General features: G+C 39.5%; 1 protein-coding gene across 2 annotated transcripts in view; it reads left to right on the top strand.

Annotated features, from left to right (window-relative positions):
- The window catches only part of LOC122808811, a 2,021,113-nt gene that overhangs the window by 1,988,226 nt on the left and 6,490 nt on the right, over window positions 1-26,397 (top strand). For both annotated transcript variants that reach the window (XM_044079872.1, XM_044079871.1), the window contains one exon: window positions 23,954-24,058. In XM_044079872.1, the coding sequence (XP_043935807.1) occupies window positions 23,954-24,058 (105 nt within the window). The remainder of the gene's footprint in view (window positions 1-23,953; window positions 24,059-26,397) is intronic.

Below are 26,397 nucleotides of genomic sequence, written 5' to 3'. Positions count from 1 at the left end.
GTATAAACTTTAACATATGCCCCTGACAATTCAGAATTCTAAAAAAATCAAAGAGATAGAATCATGCAATTTTTCCCCAAACATATCAACAGATTTTACCATCATCAGAAGGATTCAAATTAACAAAATGTTTGGCAGTAGCTAGTTTAACTTAAGTTATAGCTTTAGGTCAGATCTGGAAAATGAGGACATTTTGTACATTCTGTCTGTTTTTTTAAGGGCAGCAAGTTGGTTGTTCATAAAATCCCAGGCTGTGACTAAACATCCTCCAATACAGACAGCACTGACGATTGGTGAGGGTTCTAAAAATTCCAATTGTAGCAATTCATGGTATTTTCTGATAGACTGAGAAAACTCAGTGTTCTCTCACTGAAAACATTGGCTCATTTTGGGAATAGTCTCGCAAAAAGTGAATCCTTCACAGGATAATTGAGATACCATACTCTCTTCAAAATTTGAATCAGAAACCTGAGGAGAAAAAAATTCATGTGTCTCTAACGTCCCATACAGATCCTCATTTTGAACTCTTCAGGGAAAGAGGAATCCCCTTTTTTCTTTTACCAGAAACCACCTTACAAGAAGGGTCCATATCTTGCAAAAGACCCTTAGCCAAACCCAATAAATTACTCCTGTCCAGGGAAACTGACACAGGAGAAGTTAAATGTTTAGTCTTTGCTGTAACATTCCTGACAAAAAAAGACCACACATATCTAGTTTTACTAGCAACAGCTAACACATGGGATTGGCACTGCATTCTGAGTAAGCAAGGGCACATTCATTGACTGATGTGGCTCTACCTTTCCCACTGAGGTAACCTCAGCAGCCACAGAGGATGTGACTAACCCCCTGTCCATGGTGGCTATATGGAAAACACAACAGGGATCTGAACAAAAAGATGAGTTGTTGAGGAACCAGCTTTGGCCACAGCACAGTTACACACCTGTGGCTGTGGCAAATTAACAGACTGCTATGATGGCAAAAGCTGTTTAATTACCTTTTTTCTTTTTGTGTCTGGAAGAAGGTCAGACCATTCCATGGTCAATTCAAAAAACGTGTTTGTTTCCTAGGGAAACTTAGCAGCAGTAGTCAGTTAAACAGGAAGGTAGTGAAAAATTTAACTTTTTCCCACAAAACACAGTAAAAAGTACTTTAAACACTTTCCCAGTCCCAAAAGGTAAAAAACACACAGTTTAAGTAGTTTTAAAGAAGTTTTAACAATTATTTTTGCCACAAAAGTAAAGTTATGTTCAAAATACATAACATTAATAAGATGTCAATAAATATTAGCTTAAAAATAGTTGTTTCCATGAAAACATAGTTTCAACAACTTAAAAAGTAATGTGAAAAATTTCCCCAAATGGAACTTACCTGTCCAGAAATGGAATAGTGTTAGTCGAACATCGAGCCTTGAATGCCTGCAGAGGAGTGCTCTACTTTGTGGCAGGAAATCTCTTGAGGGACTTGACTCCCAAGCCTGTCTTTTTAGTCAGCAAAGCTTGAGCTAATGGTTTGGGCGAGTGGAAGTTGCTCTGAAGCTTTGGAAGCTGGGTGGTTGTCACATCCTATGCATGATAAGACCCATACAGCTTATGCTACTGCAGCAGTGATCAATATGAAGAACATCACAACTTTTACTTTAGAAAAAAAGAGTTTAAAATTAGTTTTAATAACTTTTCCCACAATTAATTAAAAGTTATGTGACAGTCATTACAGCATTTTTCCTAGCTTTAAAAATAATATTCCACAGAAAAAGTACAGTTCTGTATAAAAAAGTAAGACAGTATTTCCCTTAAGGTAACTTATCTACCCCGCATTGGAACAGTGTAGATCTTTGAAAGCCAGCCAGAAGGGCACCCTCAGCCCTCATTTAGGCTACTATATGACTGAACAAGTCATTTATTTGTTGGCATTTGTTTACCAGGAATGTCCAACTGAGCAGAGGCCTGGGGAGAAAAGCTTCATTTGCATTGTTTAATTATTTACAGTTTCATTCATGAGCAGTAGTTCCATTATTCACGCATCCTTGACATCAGTTGCATGATTTAAAAACAGTTTTGATTAAGAATAACATTTACAGCAGCCCAAAGAAAGGAAGGAAGGGAGCAGGAACAAGGAAGATAAAGGAGTCGAAATGACAGAGGAGAGAATAGTTGTGATAATAGTACAATGTTCATCGTGTTTCACTGTTGCAGTCATTACAATTGGGTTATCCTGCTGGCAGGCTACCCGCAGTCAGCCTGAGTTCCAAAATCTAGGTCCGGCGTCAGTTGCTATCGCCTCCTCCCTGACGTCAGTGTGCCAGGGGTATAAAAGATGCAGCCGACGCCATTTTCTTCAGTCTTTCTTGCTGTGCGGTGCCCGAAGCAAAAGCAGTTCGCAAGTGCCGGTCGGCCAACTCCTGAGATTTTCCAATTCGAATTTCAGATCCGAAGTCTTCATTAAAGCTAAGTACCCAGTTGGGGAAACTTTTTTCTTGCTCCAGACCAATGTCAGAAAAAGTTAATAATTGTATTTCTTGTGAGAAGCAAATACTTCATAAGGATTTTCATTCTTACTGTATTCCTTGCCTAGGCCCTGACCACAACATTGCTAGTTGTTGGTTTTGTGTTAGATTTAACCAATGCACTATAAAGCGTCATTACGATTTTGCATTTCATTATTTTGGCAGAAGATTTAACTATATAATGCCGTCGGAGCAACGACTACCAGAGATTATAAAAAGCGCAAAGAAAAAGACAGGCACCCGAGGTCCAAAACCGACGAAGAGGCTTCAGCTAGGCCTGTCGCCGGTTCTCACTGAGGCACTTTTGCAGCCCCTGATGCCCGCTACCTCAGAGCCACAGACCGCTTCCGACTCCCACATGTAACCGACTAGGCCGCAGGAAACTCAAGGTATTGGACACTCGGAAACTATTCCTTCAGATGGTTCTGGAGCCACTGAGCAGGCATCGGCTTCTGAGGGTGTTTTCAGGCCTACACAGTTATATGTAAAACCATCTTCAGCTTCAAAGGCAAAGACTAAAGCAGCTCTAAAGACAAAGAAACAAGTACAGCATTCTCCTGGACTGGCCTCCATGCCTAAAAAACAGATGCTTAAAATGGCCGAAGACCTAATTACTTTGATCAGAGGTTCCCATCCCCCTCCTGGTAAGAGGCCTAGGCAAGAGATAGAATATGCGTCTTCAGATCAGGTTTCCATTTCCTCTGATTCCTCTTCTGAACAGGAATATTCTCTTCCTCCCCATGAGGGTTCAAATGCTGACGAATCTATTCCTTCAGCCTCACCTCCTGAGGATTATTCCTTTAGGGAAACCCTGCATACTATGAGGGAGCATTTCCACTGGGAGAGTCAAGATTACTCAGAATCCAAGAAAAGGCTCGGAAACTTCCTCTTATTACCTCAGCACAGGCCCCTTGCTATTCCTCCTGTTTTAGACATTGTAGATGATGTATTTTCAGAGTCCGGACTGTCTCCTGACTCTTTGCCACCAGCTCCTGTTAAACCAGACAGATACTACAGGGTTCCTGATTCACATAAATTTCTTTATAAAAACCCTGCTGCAGACCCAGAAACTGTCTCGCAGGGTCCCAAAGGGGTCAAGGCTTCCACTGCAAAAAACCCTATACCCTCTGATAGGGATTCAAGGGCCCTGGACAGATGGGGAAAAAGATTTATACTTCTGCTACCTTGGCTGTAAGAGCTTTAAATTGTCAATTTCATATGCTTAAATATCAGCAATATCTAATGTCACTGCTTAAACAGAAAATGTTGACAAATTCAGAATGTGCAGAAAACAAAGAAATGCAGGATTTATTGCATGCAGCTGAACAAGTAGGAAAGCATACTTTGCAATGTGGTTTTGATTCTCTAGAGGCCTCTTGCAGGGCCGCTGTTACAGGTTCTGTCATTAGGAGACATGCTTGGTTAAAAGAACAGAATCTGCCTGATCATGTTAAAGCAAAATTATTAGATGCTCCATTACAACATGATACCTTGTTTGGTGTTAAAGCAGAAGAGGTGTTGCAGAAAATGGAGGACAAAGCTAAATCTATGCAAACAGTCAAGGATTTCTTACAGTTACAGCCTCCCAGATTTACAGGAACTGGCCTGCAAAGAACTGGTCCTTTCCAGTGTCAGACAGGCCACAAAATGGCAGATACAGACACCCCGAGGCAGATCACAGCCCCATGCCTCATACAGGCCTAAACAATGTGGTGCTTCAACCTCCAAAAGCGGAGAAGAAAAACACAGCCATACAGGAAACAGTCTCAATGACTTTCCCCTGCCAGCACCAAGCACTTATCTTCTGGCAGCCCCATTTGGGGGAAAAACTAGCACTTTTTGCACAAAACTGGCACATGATCACCCAGGACAAATAGGTCTTAAATATTGTATCCCAGGGTTACAGGTTCCATTTTCACACCCTGCCAAGGCCAAACGGTATGCCAGACCTGCCACGCAATCAATGGGCAGAGGCACAAAAACAATTTTCATCCCTCATGGACATGAGAACCATTCAGCAAGTACCACAGCAAGAGCAGGGACTAGGATTTTACTCAAGGCTATTCTTGGTGCCCAGAAAGGACAAAACCTGGAGACCAATACTGGACCTGTCTATCCTGAACACATTCCTGGATATTCCAAAATTCAAAATGTTAACTCTGCAGCAGCTTCTGCCCATACTGGGCAAGAAGGCTTGGCTTGTGACTTTAGACCTAAAAGAGGCATACCTGCATGTCCCAATCAGACAATCATGCAGAAGATACCTCAGATTTATAGCTGGCTCAATGCATTACCAATTCTCTGCACTGCCCTTTGGCTTATCTACTCCACCCAGGGTCTTCACAAAATGCCTGGCATCAGTAATTGCTTTTTACAGACAAAGAGGAATTTAAATATATCCTTACTTGGACAACTGCCTTATTTAAGCAGAGAACAAGGACACTCTACTACAGCATTAGGCGTTTGTAAAAACATCACTAACAGGCCTAGGGTACACAGTAAATGAAAATAAATCAAAACTCGTACCCTCTCAAGAGATAATATTCCTGGGTGCAAGCTTAAACACAACTGCCCAGATGGCTTATCTCATGCCAGACAAACACAGACAACCGACTACTTATTTCAAAATGTTGGCAACAAAGACCCAGTTATCTGCAAGAAAAATTCTGCAGGCTTTGGGCTTCATGGCATCCTGCATTCTGCTAATTCCATATGCAAGACTGCATATGAGGAAACTTCAATGGTATCTAAAAAGCGTTTGGACTCAACATTGCCACAGCCTGGAATCAATAATTACCCTCATTCCCTGCCTGCAACAGGAGTTTCAATGGTGGGCGAAAGCCTGTCACCACAATATGGGACAGCCATTCACCTTACCCACAGCCAGGCAGACATTGACAACAGATGCATCAGATTATGCCTGGGGGGCTCATATGGCAGGAAGATGTATTCAGAGCACATGGTCCGCAAGTCAAATGCATCTACATATCAATCAAAAAGAGACGCTAGCAGTTCAAAATGCCCTGATAGCTTTCAAGGAACTACTTCATCCAGGACAACTACTGATAAAGACGGGCAACACCACAGTCATGCGGTACATAAACAAGCAACATTCCTACCCCCTCTGCAGACTAGCCATGAACTTGTGGGACACAGCATTGACTTACCAAGTACATCTGCAAGCACAATTCCTGCCAGGAAGGATAAATACTCTGGCAGATGAACTAAGCAGAAACCTAATGGATCCCCATGAGTGGAAATTGGATCCACAAATCTTCAAAATGATAACAAGGAACTGGGGATGCCCGGACATAGACCTATTTGCCTCCCAATGTTGAAGAAACTGCTTGAAACCACCACGATGTAATCCAAAAGGCATTTATTGTAAAATGAAACAGGAACAAGCGCTTTCACACAAACAAGTTGTGCTTCATCAGGTTACAATCACATAAAGAAATCCATTCACTTTTATAGAGACCCCTTGTCATAGTTAACAAATTAATCAAATCAATTAAAATCAATTGGCAAACTTAGCTCATTGACAGAAATAAGAATTTAGATTAAATATAAAATAGCAAAGTTCTATCCAACTATAAGGCATTAAATTAAATGACCATTGTATAAAAACTATAAGTATTTCTTCTTAAAAGGTAATATTAATTCTTTACCTTTCTATAAATATCATATTAATTGATAAAGTGCATGAAGTTGTTTCAAATACCGGTATCCCGCCTCCATGAATCAACTCAGGAAGCCATGCCCATATTTAGAAAGGGAAGCAATCTAAAATGTAGCTTTATTATAACTACTAATTAACAATCCTGGCTTACTTTTTAAAAAATATAGGTTACCATCACCCGTTTTTATTTTATTTTTACTTTCTTACTTTTTCGATGTATAAAATATTTAGCTCTCAAAGCAGTTAGATTAATTAATATTTTAAATAGTTTTAAAAGTTATTATAGGAGACTATATCAATCCACTGTGTTAGGGAACTAACTTAGGTCATTCCACAAACAATACTCATTTTTAAAAACAAACCTATAGTCAGATAGGATAATGTTTACATCAATACAAATTACACTCGCGGAAAGAAAAAAAGAAAAAAAGTGCCATATGTAGCAGTTAACCAAGCAATGTATTTAGAATTATCATATGCTGCCATGCTCGCCAATGCAAAGAATTATATAGTCACTAAAACCATGACTAAAGCAAATAGCAAGTAAATTCTATATTAAATAGACAAAGCACATTCAGTATTCAAAAGTATATATATGCCCTGAGAAACACGTAGATAGATCCTAATATATAATACCATTTAAATAAAATGTAGATCCATAGATAGAAACAAATACTACGAATAGGAACAAAGAGACATGATGTGCAGTATAAAATCCCGTTCAATAGACATAGGAGCAGGATAGGCATTCAGTTGCGATATAGTCTCAGTGACAGTTGTTAAACACTGGTCTATGAAATAGCTTTATGTTTAATTTAACCATAATTAAACATAATCAATTCAAATCTCATAGTGAGACTCACAGCAAAAAATTCACGGACTCCATGAGGTCTGATCATAAATATAAAAATATATAAAAAATATATAAATATCTAAATCACATTTATCAAAATTAATATAATAATTTTTAGTATAAAAATTAATATAAGAATAATTACTAACAACGGAACAAATTATATTTACAATATTTAGATTCACATAGACAGTATTTGAAAGATGAAAATATAAATTTTACAAATTTTTATATATATATAAATGATTATATAGATTATTTATATGATAGAAATAGCTAGATACATCAAGAGGCTTCTTTGTTTTTATTTTTATTTTTAACTCGGACCTATTAGGGCTGGTCGAAGATTAACTACAGAATTGAGACCTGGCGGTAAATGAGCTCTAAGTCTCAATATCCATCTTAGCTCAAAGCCCTCCAGAGTATTTAGGTTATCACCTTCCCTTATGTTAGAATCCACCAGCTGTAACACCTGGAACACAAAGCTGTGTTGTGGGTGAGTACTACAATGTAGAGCTAAGGCATTACAAACATTACATTTTCTAATATTGTATATATGATCATAAATTCGATCTCTTAGTCTCCTTGAAGTTAAACCCACATAGTAGGCATCACAAAGAGTACAGGTGGCAAGGTATATTACATTTCTAGTATTGCAATCTGCATAGTGCATTGGTACTATGTTCCTTGTCATATCTGGAGGTGTAAAACCATTATTTCTAGATATGTATTTACAATAGGAGCATTTAGTGCATTGGAAGGTGCCTGTTTTTATCAAAGATCTAATATCAATAGGTGTATTAGTTAGCTTCTCCTTACATAACAATCTTTTTAAGTTCATACAGTTCATATATCTAAAGTTCGGTTTATTACTCACGATTTCTGAGATAGATGTGTCTGACAATAAAATTTTCCAATTTTCCCTAATTATATTAGTCAAATACTGTATATCATTGGTGTATTTAATGTCATAAGGCACAATATTAGACATATTCCTAGTGAGTTTATCACAGGGAGTATGCTTTTTCGTGTAGAACCTAGTACTATTAAATAGTGGTTCACTTATTTCATTGATCATTTTAACAGGATAGCCCCTTTCCACAAAGAGTTTCCTTTGAGTATCCATTAAGTGTAGTGAATCAAGTCTATCACTACAGATTCTATCAATCCTCCCCATTTGATTTCTTACTATATTGGGAAATATATGTCGTGGATGTAGGCTATCATAGTGGAGGATCCCATTCCTCCAACAGGGTTTCCTGTAGAGTGTTGTTGATAGTCTGCATAGATTGTCCTTTTTGATAGTAATATCTAAAAAATTTATGTGGTGATAAGAAAAATCATAACTAAACCTAAAAAACGGAGTGACACTATTCATATAATCAATAAAAGAAATGAGACCTTCTATATCGCTATTCCATATGATCAGTATATCGTCTACAAAACGTCTGTATAGTATGACGTTTGCAAACCTCAAATCATTGAATAAATATTCCCTTTCCCACTCCAATACGACAAGGTTGGCATATGCATTGGCACATGGGGTTCCCATGGCAACCCCCCATGTTTGTGCATATGCCACATTGTCGTAGAGGAAAACATTATTTTTCAGGACCAAATCCAGAAGACAACACAAATTCATAACATCACCATTGGGAACCTTAAGTTGTGTCATGTGACTTCTTATTGCATCTAAACCATAGTCATGGGGGATCTTTGTAAATAGACTTTCGATGTCCAAAGTCACCAATATGGTGCTATTAGTTATTTCCTTAGTTAGTGTATCTGACTTCAGGTCGTCCAAGAGTTTATATGAGTCCAAGAGAATAGTAGGGACCTGCTTTACAAGGGCTCCTAGTTTATCCTGTATATATAATGATGCATTATATGTGACCCAATGGTCACCTGATACTATAGGTCTCAGTGGTGGTGGATATACCTGTTTATGTAGTTTTGGAAGTCCCTTGATAATGGGAATAAGGGGGAGCTCTATCAATAAGAAATCATAGAGAGGTTTTTCAATAGACCTAGTCATGAGCATATCGTAGAGAGTATCATGAACATATCGCGTTAATGAAACTATTTGTGATTTTTCAATCCTTTTATATGCAGTGTCATTATCTAGCATATGGAGCATTAAATCATTATAAAAGATTGCATCCATAGCCACTATCCCCCCTCCTTTATCTGCTGGCTTAAATATTATTTGTGGATCATTGCACATCATTTTCAACTCAGACATTTCCTCATTATTAAGATTAATAAAAATATTCTTTTTCAGTTTACTTTCATAATAAAGATATATATCACGCTCACATGTTTTCAAAAAACAATCTACTATTGGTGTCATGGGTGGTACAAAAGTACTTTTCTTTCTGCATATGAACCTAGTGTTGTTGTCAAAGATATTAATAGAGTCAGTTGTATTGTTCTTAAACATTAGTTTCAAAGATAGTTTCCTGCAAAATTTGCGTAGACCTATAAGAGTGTCAGAAATATTACTATGTTGAGAGGGTATAAAAGATAAACCCTTATTTAGAACATTCATAGCATCATGTGAAAATGTCCTGGAGGATAAATTAAAAAATAGACAATTTAAATCGGCATTTTCCAGTTCTTTTATAGTACATCTCAAACGACTTGATGGAAGGTTCAGATCTTAGCTCTTCTTTTCTGCTCCTTTATGTCCCCTGACAGTTTCCTCTTCCCCCTTCCCCGGCTGTTGGACCGGGCTCGCACCGCCTCCTTGTAGGGCAGGGGAAAAATCAAAGGCGAGGGTGCTGTTAGTTTATTAGTAGAGGCTATAGCTTTAGGTTTCGTACCTATATTAGTCAGTTGAACCAGACCTTGCTGGTTGCAAGGTAGTGACATGACTGGAGTATCTGGTAGCGCGGACACTTCGTTTATCACAGTCTCAGTATGCATTTCTGCACTAGTCGTAGTATCATGCGTACTAGCAAGAACATCATTATTTAGGCTGAATGCAACATTTCCTTGATTATTAGATGAATTAGTGAAATTAGAATGAGTCCTTGGCCAAACAAAGATTCGGCCGAGCTGGAAATCCTCACAATCACGCTTCAGTTTCCTCATTTTTATTTGCTCCAATTTATTACTGTATAAGGACAGTTGCTTATTCATAGTTTGTATTTTGGCTTTACAGAAGTCAGATTCAAAGGTGGTGGTAAGCAAGTTATACTGCTCTTCAACTTTAGTTAGTAGTTCAGCTTCTATCGGTGAAAAATAATCTAGAAGTAGCTGAACATATTTAAAGCCAAAGTCGATGTTTAGCTTCTGCCATTGCCGAAGTAAATCTGGTTGACTATCCCCATAGGTCGGCATGCACAAGACGCGCATGCCGCGGGGGATCACTTTAAAGTGTTGACATGCTTGCAGATGCCGTCTCTGCCATACAAGTCTATGCAAACGATATAGATCATTCTCAAGTGTCCTCATGTTGCCAAAAAACTCATGCATATTATCATTATTAGTAGATGGATTTATACATGCCTCACCATTCAGATCCATGTGCAACAACGGATTTTCACGTTGATAGAAAAGGCAATTCCAGTTATCATAGGAAGAATTACTCACAGGGTTATAGTCTAGTTCAATATTCTGTGCTTCCATCGCGTGGTGAGCGGATAAGTAAAGGAACCAGAAAAGTAACTGCAGAAAAACAAATCCAATCACCCAAAGGTTTCTTGCATCAAGGCAGGAAAAACAATGTTGAAGAAACTGCTTGAAACCACCACGATGTAGTCCAAAAGGCATTTATTGTAAAATGAAACAGGAACAAGCGCTTTCACACAAACAAGTTGTGCTTCATCAGGTTACAATCACATAAAGAAATCCATTCACTTTTATAGAGGCCCCTTGTCATAATTAACAAATTAATCAAATCAATTAAAATCAATTGGCAAACTTAGCTCATTAACAGAAATAAGAATTTAAATTAAATATAAAATAGCAAAGTTCTATCCAACCATAAGGCATTAAATTAAATGACCATTGTATAAAAACTATGAATATTTCTTTTTAAAAGGTAATATTAATTCTTTACCTTTCTATAAATATCATATTAATTGATAAGGTGCATGAAGTTGTTTCAAGTACCGGTATCCCGCCTCCATGAATCAACTCAGGAAGCCATGCCCATATTTAGAAAGGGAAGCAATCTAAGGTGTAGCTTCATTAAAACCACTAATTAACAATCCTGGTTTACTTTTTAAAAATACAGGTTGCCATCACCCGTTTTTATTTTATTTTTACTTTCTTACTATTTTCGATGTATAAAATATTTAGCTCTCAGAACAGTTAGATCAATTAATATTTTAAATAGTCTCAGGAGTTATTATAGGAGACTATATCAATCCAGTGTATTAGGGAACTAACTTAGGTCATTCCACAAACAATATTCATTTTTAAAACAAACCTATAGTCAGATAGGATAACATTTGCATCAATATAAATTACACTCGCAGAAAGAAAAAAAGTGCCATATGTAGCAGTTAACCAAGCAATGTATTTAGAATTATCATATGCTACCATGCTCGCCAATACAGAGAATTATATAGTCACTAAAACCATGACTAAAGCAAATAGCAAGTAAATTCTATATTAAATAGACAAGGCACATTCAGTATTCAAAAGTATATATATGCCCTGAGGAACACATAGATAGATCCTGATATATAGTACCATTTACATAAAATGTAGATCCATAGGTAAAAACAGATACTACAAATAGGAACAAAGAGACATGATGTGCAATATAAAATCCCGTTCAATAGACATAGGAGCAGGATAGGCATTCAATTGCGATGTAGTCTCAATGACAGTTGTTAAACACTGGTCTGTGAGATAGCTTTATGTTTAATTTAACCATAACTAAACATAATCAATTCAAATCTCATAGTGAGACTCACAGCAAAAAATTCACGGACTCCATGAGGTCTGATCAAAAATGTAAAAATATATAAAAATATATATATCTGAATCACATTTATCAAGATTAATATAATGATTTTATTATAAAAATTAATATAAAAATAATTATTAACAACGGAACAAATTATATTTACAATATTTAGATTTACATAAACAGTATTTGAAAGATGGAAATATAAATTTTACAAATTTTTGTATATATATATATAGATTATATAGATTATTTATATGATGGAGGTAGCTGATACATCAAAAGGCTTCTTTGTTTTTATTTTTATTTTTAACTCGGACCTATTAGGGCTGGTCGAAGATTAACTACAGAATTGAGACCTGGCGGTAAATGAGCTCTAAGTCTCAATATCCATCTTAGCTCAAAGCCCTCCAAGGTATTTAGGTTATCACCTTCCCTTATGTTGGAATCCACCACCTGTAACACCTGGAACACAAAACTGTGTTGTGGGTGAGTACTACAGTGTAGAGCTAAGGCATTGCAAACATTACATTTTCTAATATTGTATATATGATCATAGATTCGATCTCTTAGTCTCCTTGAGGTTAAACCCACATAGTAGGCATCACAAAGAGTACAGGTGGCAAGGTATATTATATTTCTAGTATTGCAATCTGCATAGTGCATTGGTACTATGTTACTTGTCATATCTGGAGGTATAAAACCATTATTTCTAGATATGTATTTACAATAGGAGCATTTAGTGCATTGGAAGGTGCCTGTTTTTATCAAGGATCTAATATCAGTAGATGTATTGGTTAGCTTCTCCTTACATAACAGTCTTTTTAAGTTCATACAGTTCATATATCTAAAGTTCGGTTTATTACTCACGATTTCTGAGATAGATGTGTCTGACAATAAAATTTTCCAATTTTCCCTAATTATATTAGTCAAATACTGTATATCATTGGTATATTTAATGTCATAAGGCACAATATTAGACATATTCCTAGTGAGTTTATCACAGGGAGTATGCTTTTTCGTGTAGAACCTAATACTATTAAATAATGGTTCATTTATTTCATTGATCATTTTAACAGGATAGCCCCTTTATCTTCTGGCAGCCCCATTTGGGGGAAAAACTAGCACTTTTTGCACAAAACTGGCACATGATCACCCAGGACAAATAGGTCTTAAATATTGTATCCCAGGGTTACAGGTTCCATTTTCACACCCTGCCAAGGCCAAACGGTATGCCAGACCTGCCACGCAATCAATGGGCAGAGGCACAAAAACAATTTTCATCCCTCATGGACATGAGAACCATTCAGCAAGTACCACAGCAAGAGCAGGGACTAGGATTTTACTCAAGGCTATTCTTGGTGCCCAGAAAGGACAAAACCTGGAGACCAATACTGGACCTGTCTATCCTGAACACATTCCTGGATATTCCAAAATTCAAAATGTTAACTCTGCAGCAGCTTCTGCCCATACTGGGCAAGAAGGCTTGGCTTGTGACTTTAGACCTAAAAGAGGCATACCTGCATGTCCCAATCAGACAATCATGCAGAAGATACCTCAGATTTATAGCTGGCTCAATGCATTACCAATTCTCTGCACTGCCCTTTGGCTTATCTACTCCGCCCAGGGTCTTCACAAAATGCCTGGCATCAGTAATTGCTTTTTACAGACAAAGAGGAATTTAAATATATCCTTACTTGGACAACTGCCTTATTCAAGCAGAGAACAAGGACACTCTACTACAGCATTAGGCATTTGTAAAAACATTACTAACAGGCCTAGGGTACACAGTAAACGAAAATAAATCAAAACTCGTACCCTCTCAAGAGATAATATTCCTGGGTGCAAGCTTAAACACAACTGCCCAGATGGCTTATCTCATGCCAGACAAACACAGACAACTGACTACTTATTTCAAAATGTTGGCAACAAAGACCCAGTTATCTGCAAGAAAAATTCTGCAGGCTTTGGGCTTCATGGCATCCTGCATTCTGCTAATTCCATATGCAAGACTGCATATGAGGAAACTTCAATGGTATCTAAAAAGCGTTTGGACTCAACATTGCCACAGCCTGGAATCAATAATTACCCTCATTCCCTGCCTGCAACAGGAGTTTCAATGGTGGGCGAAAGCCTGTCACCACAATATGGGACAGCCATTCACCTTACCCACAGCCAGGCAGACATTGACAACAGATGCATCAGATTATGCCTGGGGGGCTCATATGGCAGGAAGATGTATTCAGAGCACATGGTCCGCAAGTCAAATGCATCTACATATCAATCAAAAAGAGACGCTAGCAGTTCAAAATGCCCTGATAGCTTTCAAGGAACTACTTCATCCAGGACAACTACTGATAAAGACGGGCAACACCACAGTCATGCGGTACATAAACAAGCAACATTCCTACCCCCTCTGCAGACTAGCCATGAACTTGTGGGACACAGCATTGACTTACCAAGTACATCTGCAAGCACAATTCCTGCCAGGAAGGATAAATACTCTGGCAGATGAACTAAGCAGAAACCTAATGGATCCCCATGAGTGGAAATTGGATCCACAAATCTTCAAAATGATAACAAGGAACTGGGGATGCCCGGACATAGACCTATTTGCCTCCCCTCGCAATTGCCAGCTACAAAAATTCTGCACAAGGACTTATCACAAGCAAGCATGGAAAGTTGATGCTCTATCTTTCAGGTGGAAAAACCTAGCAGTATATGCCTTTCCTCCTCTGCCTCTCCTCCCCAAGGTACTCCTCAAGGCAGACAAGAGAAGCCAAAAATGATACTGATTGCCATAGACTGGCCCCGCCAGCACTAGTACCCAATCCTAAAGAGTTTGTCTCAATGCCCAGCTTGGACATTACCTCAAATTCCTCACTTACTGACCCAACAAGACAGTCAGATATTGCACAGCCAACTCAGGACCTTAAACCTGGCAGCATGGTGGATAATGTAGCCATTCAAGACGCACCGCACCTTTTTCTAAAGCAGTCATGGATGTGATTTTGGAGGCCAGGAGGCCTAGCACCAGAAAATCTTATGCAGAAAAATGGAAGAGATTCTGTGCTTGGAACCAGGTACAAGGTACTGACACGATTGATGTTCATCGTGTTTCACTGTTGCAGTCATTACTCTTGGGTTATCCTACTGGCAGGCAACCCTCAGTTGGCCAGAATTCCAAAGTCTAGGTCCAGCGTCGGTTGCTGTCACCTCTTTCCTGACATCAGTGCACCATGGGTATAAAAGATGCAGCCGACACCATTTTCTTTAGTCTTTCTTGCCGCGCGGTGCCCGAAGCAAAAGCAGTTCGCAAGTGCCGGTCGGCCGACTTCTGAGATTTTCAAATCCGAATTTCAGAACCAAAGTCTTCATTAAAGCTAAGTACCCCATTGGGGAAACTTTTTTCTTGCTCCAGACCAATGTCAGAAAAATTAACAATTGTATTTCTTGTGGGAAGTAAATACCTCATAAGGATTTTCACTCTTACTGTATTCCTTGCCTAGGCCCTGATCACAACGTTGCTAGCTGTCGGTTTTGTGCTAGATTTAACCAATGTACTATTAAGCTTCGGATCGATTTTGCATTTCATTACTTTGGCCAAAGATTTAATTATATAATGCCGTCGGAAGATCCGACGACTGGAGTTTACAAAAAATGCAAGGACAAGGAAAAGGATAGGCATCTGAGGTCCAAACCCGATGTCGAGGACTCCACTAGGCCAGTCGCCGGTTCACCGGTTCTCAGTGAGGCGCTTTTGCAGCCCATGGCACCTGCTACCTCAGAGCCACAGGCCGCTTCTGACTCCCACATGGACCCGACTGGGCCTCTGGATACTCAAGGTATTGGACACTCAGAAATCATTCTCTTAGATGGGTCCGGAGCTGCTGGGCAGGCATCGGCTTCTGAGGTCTTCAGACCTACACAACTATATGTTAAGCCATCTTCAGCTTCAAAGACAAAGCCTAAAGCAGCTCTAAAGACAAAGAAACAAGTACAGCATTCTCCTACTCAGACTTCCATGCCTAAAAAACAGTTGCTCAAAATGGCCGAAGACCTAATTACTTTGATCAGGGGTTCCCATCCCCCTCCTGATAAGAGGCCTAGGCAAGAGACAGAGTATGATTCTTCTGATCAGGTTTCTATTTCCTCTGATTCCTCTTCTGAACAGGATTATTCCATGCTTCCCTATGAGGATTCTGATGCTGAAGAATCCATTCCTTCAGCCTCTCCTCCTGAGGATTATTCTTTTGGGGAAACCCTGCATACCATGAGGGAGCATTTCCACTGGGAGAGCCAAGATTATTCTGAATCTAAGAAAAGGCTCAGAGACTTTCTGCTACTTCATCAGCACAGACCCCTTGCTATTCCACCTGTTCTAGACATTGTAGATGATGTATTTTCAGAGTCCGGCCTGTCCCCTGACTCTTTACCCCCTGCACCTGCTAAGCCAGACAGATACTACAGGGTCCCGGATTCTCATAAATTCCTATATAAAAACCTCGCTGCTGACCCAGAAACTATATCTCAGGGTCCCAAAGGGGTTAAAGCTTCCACTGCAAAAAACCCTGTCCCCTATGATAGGGATTCTAGGGCTCTAGACAGATGGGGAAAAAAAGTTTACACTTCTGCTACCTTGGCTGTAGGGGCTTTAAATTGTCAGTTTCATATGCTTAAATATCAGCAATATTTAATGTCACTGCTTAAACAGAAATTGTTGACAAATACTGAATGTTCAGAGAACAAGGAAATGCAGGATTTATTGCATGCAGCTGAACAAGTGGGAAAGCATACTTTGCAATGTGGTTATGATTCACTGGAGGCCTCTTGCAGGGCCGCTGTTACAGGTACTGTTATTAGAAGGCATGCTTGGTTAAAGGAATAGAATCTGCCTGATCATGTTAAAGCAAAATTATTAGATGCTCCATTACAGCATGATACTTTGGTACTAAAGCAGAAGAGGTGTTGAAAAAAATGGAGGATAAAGCAAAATCCATGCAGACAGTCAAGGATTTCTTACAGGTACAGCCACCCAGATTTAGCAGAAACTGGCCTTCTAAAAACTGGTCCTTTCCAGTGTCAGACAGACCACAAAGAGGCAGATACAGGCATCCCAGAGGCAGATCTCAGCCCCAAGGCTCATACAGGCCTAAACAATAGGGTGCTCCTACCTCCAAAAGCGGAGAAGACAAATCACAACCTTACAGGAAACAGTCCCAATGACTTTCTTTTGCCAGATCCAAGCACTTTTCTTTTGGCAGCACCCTTAGGGGGAAAACTAGCAGTTTTTTCATCAAATTGGCAAATGGTTATCCAAGACAAATGGGTCCTGAAGATCGTGTCCCAAAGCTACAGGTTCCATTTTCACACCCTACCAAGGTCAAAAGGTATGCCAGACCTGCCACACAATCAATGGGCAGAGGCACAAAAACAAATTACAGCCCTCATGGACGAGGGCCATTCAGCAAGTACCACAACAAGAGCAGGGGCAAGGATTTTACTCCAGACTTTTCCTAGTGCCCAGAAAGGACAAAACCCGGAGACCAATACTGGACCTGTCTATACTAACTACGTTTCTGGAAGTTCCAAAATTCAAGATGTTGAATCTACAGCAGCTACTGCCCATGCTGGGCAAGAAGGCTTGGCTCGTAACTTTGGACCTAAAAGAGGCATACCTGCATGTCCCAGTCAGACAATCTTGCAGAAGATACCTCAGATTCATAGCTTGCGCAATGCACTACCAATTCTCTGCACTGCCCTTTGGCTTATCTACTGCACCAAGGGTATTCACAAAATGCCTGGCACCAGTAATTGCGTTTTGCAGACAAAGAGGAATTCAAATATATCCCTACTTGGACGACTGTCTAATTCAAGCAGAGAACAAAGACATTCTTCTAAAGCATCTGGCATTTGTAAAAGGATTACTAATTGACCTAGGGTACACAGTAAACGAAAATAAATCAAAACTAGTGCCCTCTCAAGAGATAATATTCCTGGGTGCAAGCTTAAATACAACTGCCCAGATGGCTTATCTCACGCCAGACAAACAAAAGCAACTGACTTCTTACTTCAAGAAATTGGCAACAAAAACCCACTTACCTGCAAGGAAAATCCTGCAGGCCTTGGGTTTCATGGCATCCTGCATTCAATTAATTCCATATGCCAGACTGCATATGAGAAAACTACAATGGTATCTAAAAAGTGTTTGGACTCAACATTACCACAGCCTGGAGGCAGTAATTGCACTCATTTCCTGCCTGCAGCAGGAGTTTTGATGGTGGGTAGAGGCCTGTCACCACAACAATGGTCTGCCATTCAGTTTACCCACAGCCAGACAGACACTGACAACGGATGCATCAGATTATGCCTGGGGGCCCATATGGCAGGAAAAGGTATTCAGGGCACATGGCCTGCAAACCAGATGCATCTTTACATCAATCAAAAAGAGATGCTAGCTGTTCAAAATGCCCTGACAGCTTTCAAGGACCTGCTTCATCCAGGACAGCTACTGATAAAGACAGACAATACTATGGTCATGTGGTACATAAACAAGCAGGGAGGTACACATTCCTACCCCCTCTGCAGACAAGCAATAACCTTATTGAACACAGCATTGACTTATCAAGTTCACCTGCAAGCACAATTCCTGCCAGGAAAAACAAATACTCTGGCAGACGAACTAAGCAGAAACCTCATGGATCCCCATGAATGGAAACTGGATCCACAAGTCTTCAGCATGATAACAAGGAAATGGGGATGCCCAGACATAGCTCTATTTTGCCTCCCCTCACAACTGCCAATTGCAGAGATTTTGCACAAGGATTTATCACAAGCAAGCATGGAAAGTGGACGCCCTATCCTTCAGCTGGAAAAATCTAACAGTATATACCTTTCCTCCACTGCCTCTCCTTCCCGGGGTACTCCTAAAGGTCAGACAAGAGAAGCCAAAAATGATACTGATTGCACCAGACTGGCCACGCCAGCACTGGTACCCAATCCTAAAGAGCTTGTCTCAAGGTCCAGCATGGATATTGCCTCAAACTTCTCACTTGCTGACCCAACAAAACAATCAGATTCTGCACAGCCAACTCAGGACCTTAAATCTGGCAGCATGGTGGATAATGTAGCCATTCAGAACACTCCTCTTTCAAAAGCTGTTATGGATGTTATCTTGGAGGCCAGGAGGCCCAGTACCAGAAAATCTTATGCAGAAAAATGGAAGAGATTCTGTGCTTGGAACCAGGAACAAGGCATTGACACCTGTGTACCAAATATCCTTCAGATTTTACAATACCTAACTGAGATGTTGAACAAAGGCCTTTCTTTCTCATCAGTTAAGATTCATGCCTCTGTCATTTCAGCCTATTACAATATGGAACCACCTATTCTTTCACATCCTTTAATAAGGCAGTACCTCAGAGGGGCCAAAAACATTAGGCCTCCAAGGAGAGCACCAATTCCGCCCTGGGACCTCAATTATGTTTTGGAAAAACTCACACTGCCTCCTTTCGAGCCAGCCTCAACAGCGGATATAAAATTCTTAACCTGGAAAACAGTTCTGCTCCTAGCAATAACCTCTGCAAGATGAGTCTCGGAGTTACAAGCACTCATGGCTGTGGAACCTTTTATCATTTTTCATCCAGACAGGGTTTCTCTGAGGACAAACCCAACATTTATGCCTAAGGTAGTGTCCAGTGTGGCCCTACCATTCACTTGCCTACCTTATATCCAAATCCGCAGAACAAGGGTGAGAAAATCCTGCATTCTTTGGTCATACACAGTCAGTTACGCTTCTACTTGGACAGAACTAAAGCTTTCAGAAAGACTGAGCAACTTTTAGTGTCATATGCTGCAGGATCACAAGGAAAGGCTATCTCAACACAGACTATTTCTAAATGGATAGGCCATTGCATCCATTTCTGCTATTTTCAGCATGGCAAATCAGTGCCTAAGGGCATTAGGCCTCATTCTACCAGAGCAGCAGCCACTTCAGCAGCCTTCCTCAGAGGAGCACCAACCAAAGATATCTTAGAGGCTGTAACTTGGAGTTCAGTGCACACTTTCACAAAGCACTACTACTTACCTCTTTACTCTAAATCCAGAGCAGGCTTTGCCACTGCAGTTCTGCAGGGCCTCATAGCCTCTCCTAATCCTATTTAGCCCAGCCACCCATCCTCAGCTTTGGGATTCAACCCAAAAGTAATACAGTTGTGTACCTACCATAAATGTAGATGTTCGAGTGTATTCACTGCTTCAGTCCAGGTTACCCACCCACCATCCCCCTTTTCTTTACTGGGACTTATCTGTACTTCTCTATCCTATAGAACCTATGTGGTGTATTTGCTTGTAGATGAAGGAAATGTTATTTTTGTGCATGCATATTTATTGGCATATTTTTTCAGCCTACCAATTTGGGGGCACCTGACATCTGGGGCAAGAAAAACTAAAGAAAATGATGTCGGCTGCATCTTTTATACCCCTGGCGCACTGACGTCAGGAAAGAGGTGACAGCAACTGATGCCGGACCTAGACTTTGGAATTCTGGCCGACTGAGGGTTGCCTGCCAGCAGGATAACCCAAGAGTAGTGACTGCAACAGTGAATACACTCGAACATCTACATTTATGGTAGGTACACAACTGTACTTTCCAAATATTCCTCAGATTTTGCAATACTTAACTGAGATGCTGGATAAAGGCCTTTCCTTTTCATCAATTAAAATTCATGCCTCTGCCATTTCAGCTCATTACAATACAGAACCACCTATTTTTTCTCATCCATAACTAAGGCAGTACCTCAGAGGGGCCAAAAACATAAGATCTCCAAGGAGAGCACCAATACCTGCATGGGACCTCAACTATGTCTTGGAAAAACTTACACTGCCTCCGTTTGAGCCAGCCTCTACAGCTGATATAAAATTCTTATACTGGAAAACAGCTCTGCTCCTAGCAATAACCTCCGCTAGATGAGTCTCAGAGTTACAGGCACTCATGGCTGTGGAACCTTTTATCATTTTCCATCCAGACAGCGTTTCTCTGAGGACAAACCCTACATTTATGCCTAAGGTAGTGACCAGTGTGGCCCTTAACCAAACAATTCACTTGCCTACCTTTTACCCAAACCCACAGAATAAGGTGGAGAGACTTCTGCATTCTTTGGACATTCACAGACAGCTACCCTTCTACTTGAACAGAACCAAGGCTTTCAGAAAGACTGAACAACTTCTAGTAGCATGTGCTGCAGGATCACAAGGAAAGCCTATCTCAAAGCAGACTATTTCAAAGTGGATAGGCCACTGCATTCGTTTCTGCTATTCACAGCTTGGCAAATCAGTGCCTAAGGGCATTAGGCCACATTCCACCAGAGCAGCAGCCACTTCAGCAGCCTTCCTCAGAGGAGTACCAACCGAAGACATCTTAGAAGCTGCAACTTGGAGTTCAGTGCATACTTTTACAAAGCACTATCACTTACCTCTCTACTCTAAATCCAGGGCAGCCTTTGCCACTGCAGTTCTACAGGGCCTGATAGCCTCTCTAATCCTATTTAGCACCAGCCTCCCGACCATAGCTTTGGGATTCAACCCAACTGTAATGACTGCAACAGTGAAACTCGATGAACATAGTACAGTTGTGTACCTACCGTAAATGTAGATGTTCGAGTGTATTCACTGTTGCAGTCCAGGTTACCCTCCCACCATCCCCCTTTTCCTTGCTGGGACTTATCTGTACTTCTCTATTCTATACAATCTATGTGGTGTATTTGCTTGTAGATGAAGGAAAAGTTGTTTTTGGTTATGCATGCTTATTGGCATTAGTAAGCTTACCATTTTAGGGGCACCTGACATCTGGGGCAAGAAAAACTGAAGAAAATGGTGTCGGCTGCAGCTTTTATACCCCTGGCGCACTGACGTCAGGGAGGAGGCAACAGCAACTGATGCCGGACCTAGACTTTGGAACTCAGGCTGACTGCGGGTAGCCTGCCAGCAGGATAACCCAATTGTAATGACTGCAACAGTGAATACACTCGAACATTTACATTTATGGTAGGTACACAACTGTACTTTATGTTTTGTGAAGCAAAGTTAGATCATACATTTATATAGCTAGATTAGTACCACTTTAACTAGGGCTGGTGCAGATGCAGAACAATTTATTTATCAGGTGTTGCTTCAGTTGGCATTTAAAGCCTTTCAGGTTGTAAACTGTTGTTAAGTGGAGTGGAATAGTATTCTAGCTATTAACAATGCAGTGTGAACACGGAGAGTACCCTATATTGTTTTTAGGTTTAGCTATGGAGAGTAATGATTTGTCATTGGAGCACAGAAGTCTCTTAGTAATGTGAGGTTGAATGATGAAGTGAAGAATGGAAAATGTTCACGGTTGTACAGTAGTTTGAAGGTTGGAAATAATTGTGAGTACAATAGGAAATTATTTAGTTCAAGCTAGTTTAGTTGTTTTAGAGAGGAAGTGATGGGATCTATATTGCTGGTTGTGATTGTGGCTATTTTATTGTAGCATTGTTCTAGTTAGGCTGATAGAGCAGAGTTGAGACTGGATAGGATAGGAGAGGCATATAATAAGGTTGGGAATAGAAAAGAAGTGGCAGTGCTTTGTCAAGCAGAGTCACTAATGTAGTGTTTTACTCTGTAGAAGCAGCCTAGCTTTTGATGAGTCTTCTTCATGGCTTGCTGAAGGTGGAGATTAAAGTTCAGGTTGTTGTCTGTAATCACACCTAGTAATTTCATTTGCGATACAAGTTTTATATTGTCACACCTAGTAATTTCATTTGGGATACAAGTTCTATATTCTATATTGGTCTTGTTGGATGACACTATACTAAAGGGAGTTTTCTGGGTATCACTTTACCAAACGTTGCTCTCAGGTTGCCCATGAATGTGTAGTGTGTGTCCAGTGGGCCTACCTAATGGGTATTGTTACTACTACTACTACTACAACGTATAAAATAAATCAGCCCACAAAAGGAATAATATATGGTGCTGTGTATAATTATTTTACTGACCTATTGTGCTGTGATGGAGTGATATGCCATCCAGGACTGCTTTTCTGCTTTGCTACCATGCTTGCGTGGACAAACTCTTATTCCACACAATGATGAATGTGGTACACGTGATATCAGAAATAAATTAATGAATTTTAACAGCATAAGGGCACTAGGCAAAAGCATTTTTGGTAGTGTGCTTGGAGTTCTTATCTTGTGAAGTTACTTGATCAGAACTGCACAATTTAGTGATGAGAAGAGTGAATTAAACCCAGAAAATCAAAGTAAAACTTGTTAACTCTTCACTATTAACATTCTGTACTGTATTGCCAGACATATCTTGTTGCTGAAAGATTAATGTAACATATTTTACAATGAAAATCCCTTAAACTGAGTGTTTACAAGTTCCATTCCAGGTTCACTTCTAATGCCTTGACGCGCTGTGTAAGTTGATCTCATTGTTTGGTTACTGATTCTGTTCTGTCACAGATATTGTGGAAATTGATACTGATGACAAGATAAAAGTATTGATGATCATATTTTATTTTATATAAGAACTTTAACAAACATACTGTTTATATGATTTAGCTGTCATCCATATTAGCTAAAATGTGAAGTTATATGCTTACTTTAATTTGTTTATATTAGAAATAAAAAACACCTTCGTATAAGAGTTAGTTTTGATAAAATGAACGGAGGTTGTTTTAGACTTTAAATTATTGTTAAGCTTTGTTTGTTCATACCAAAAGAAAATAATTAAACATTCTTCACATGACATTACCAGCCTTGCACAAAGCAGAGAACTTTAACATGATCCAAAAATGTATGTTAATGCAACCGTGTGTTTCCAATGAAAATTAATATTTCTTTTCAACTTTTGTCTCTCTCTCTTTTTTTTTTTTTTTTTTTTTAGCCCACATGTGTGTGCCTTTTTTTTTCACATAATCTCTGCCTTCTTCAGAATACTGATTGACTTATTTTTTAATTCCCATTGCAGATAAACCTCAGGTTCAGTGCTTGAAGGCTTATAAAGCTCAAGAAAATGATGAGTTGAACCTAGAGAAGGCTGATGTTCTCATGGTCATCGAGCGGTCCAAAGATGGTTAGTACAGACAGATGGAAGTTATACATAATTCTTTAGACAATGATGAAGCAAAGAACTCTCCAATTTTCATTTCCTTTTTCCAGTGAGTTACCAGAGAAAAGGCGCATCTGTCACACAAAGGGTTCACTACTGCTTTTTAAATAAATCAGCATTCACAAAATATTCTATGGATAAAGTAGCCTAGAGAGCAGTTCAGACACTTTGTCCAAGTGACACCAAGTTCAACTAGAGCCCTAGAGCTGTTGACAAACCAGTAAGGAAGGAAATAGCTTTTTAATATAAAAAAGAGATGCGTATGCTTTTCATCCAATGAAAAAGTGAGCAAGCAGTGACTGCAAAAACCATGAGTAAGTAGGGTATGATGATATGTATAACAATCACTACAGAGATAGCAGTTAATAATAAAGTGGTAAGTAAACACTGTAAGATGTTACTAACATCAGTCACTACAGAAACATTGGTAATAAGCATATAATTATACGACACTACAGGAAAAAGTAGTTGCTAAGTTTCACTGGTACTGAATAAACAGACACCACAGAAAAAGTGTAAGAAAGCGGTGGGGTTTGTTGTTTAGGCTAATCACTGCAAATTTTCAGTTAGAGAGAAATATAGAGGGTATTAGTACATCTGAATTCTCCTGGATAAGAAGCATGAGCCAAAACATATTATTCAGAGAGTAGTTCGCAGCGGAGCTTTACTGTGTTATTAGGGCCTTTATATAAGAGTACTCTAACACGGACACTTGATTAGGAAGTTCACCACAATATTTCATTATTCTTTTCTGACAAGGCATTGATTTTAAACCTACAGTAAAATGGGATATCGATCAAGAAGAAATAATCTTTGGATAGGTGATTACGCAGAACAATCTGAAATTTTTTTTTTTCAGTGAAGGTAACTGCTGAACTGATTGAGTTTACCTCCTTGGCCCTACCTAATGTGTTTCAACACAGGCTTTCTGATACGGTGGCCTGCTCCTTATGCCTTTCAGTGACATTTTCAGATGTTGGTCACACTTGTTTTTCTCTTCTTATGTTTCTTATTCTTTTGCACATCTCCTTTTTTACCATCTGTGAACTGCTTTAGCCTTAGTCATTTCAACACTGGCAGATGTATGTGGGCTCTGCTTTTTGGTGTAACATTTTCTTTGAAGGATGCACCTTTTCACACATTTCCAGTGTTTTAGGTACATCACTACCTTACCTTGTGATCATCAAGGATTTAAATTCTTTAGCTTTTACATGAAGGCCCTCAAATAACACAATATTTTCTTATAGTCTGTATTTCCCTCCATCCTAAGATTTTACAGAGATGGGGGTCTTTAGACTGTTGTATCCCAGACTGGGTTTTAAATGCAATTTGTGAGGCGACTCTGTAGTGTTACACTTTTTTCCATTGCCATAACATGAAATGTCTTTATTTTTTTTTTCCTGAAGCATGATCTGGGTATGTGTTTTGGGTCTGTTTTATTTGTTATGAATGGCATGGTAATAACCATTGCTGTTTCACAGACCTTGGTTTTCCAGTTCATTTCTTGGCTGGGGTATCCTTGGTAAGGATCCTATATGTGTTCATTATGTTTGCTTAGATTTAAGCAAGGTTCTGCTGTTCTCCCCCATAATCTGAAGACAAGATGTCAGGTTGAATACTGCTGCTAAACTGACCTTTGTGTGTGTGTCTCCACCCTGTAATGGAACAGCACCCCATAGAGGTTGGTTCTTGCCTTGCTCCTAGAATATGCTACTGACAAATTGGATTAAAGAGGTAACAAAAAGGATAGATACTGTTGACCTGTATTTCTGGAAACCTTCCAATCGGTTTGGTATTCTAGCTGCTTCATCTATACCAAGGGTGGTTGGCAGTCGCAAGCCCTACTGGCAAAGAGAAGCACTCGAGCAGATTTGGCTCAGCACTCTGCTGCAGACCAGCAGACAGGAGTATCATAATCTTACTTGTCTTTATACTACACTAACAGGATTACTGACTGCACTCAGTGCAAATACAGTCAACGTAATTAAAAAAATGCACATAAATAAAATGCTAAATACCACTATTGCAGTTTGCCTGGCACTTTAATATGTCTTGCAAGAATAGAAGTCATAAACTTTGGCACAATAATCTTTTCAACAACAATTTCCTACCCTCATATGTGTAGATAAAGGCTTAGAACATCCCATCTCCCTAGCTGAGCAGCTAATTTTCCTTCTGCTGTGCTCTACCCTCGCATACTCAGATGAACAGTTATACAAGTGTGCTATACACACACCACAATATGTTTTCAATACCCCAGCTGCATCTCACCCAGAGTTTATCTCTCATCTTCCATCACTTCT

This window comes from Protopterus annectens, chromosome 8.part0 (genome assembly GCF_019279795.1).
Source record: "Protopterus annectens isolate FY-2018-M chromosome 8.part0, PAN1.0, whole genome shotgun sequence".
In the NCBI taxonomy this organism is placed as follows: domain Eukaryota; kingdom Metazoa; phylum Chordata; order Ceratodontiformes; family Protopteridae; genus Protopterus; species Protopterus annectens.
Note: the sequence above shows the minus strand (reverse complement) of the source record. Positions and strands in the feature narration are given on the sequence as shown.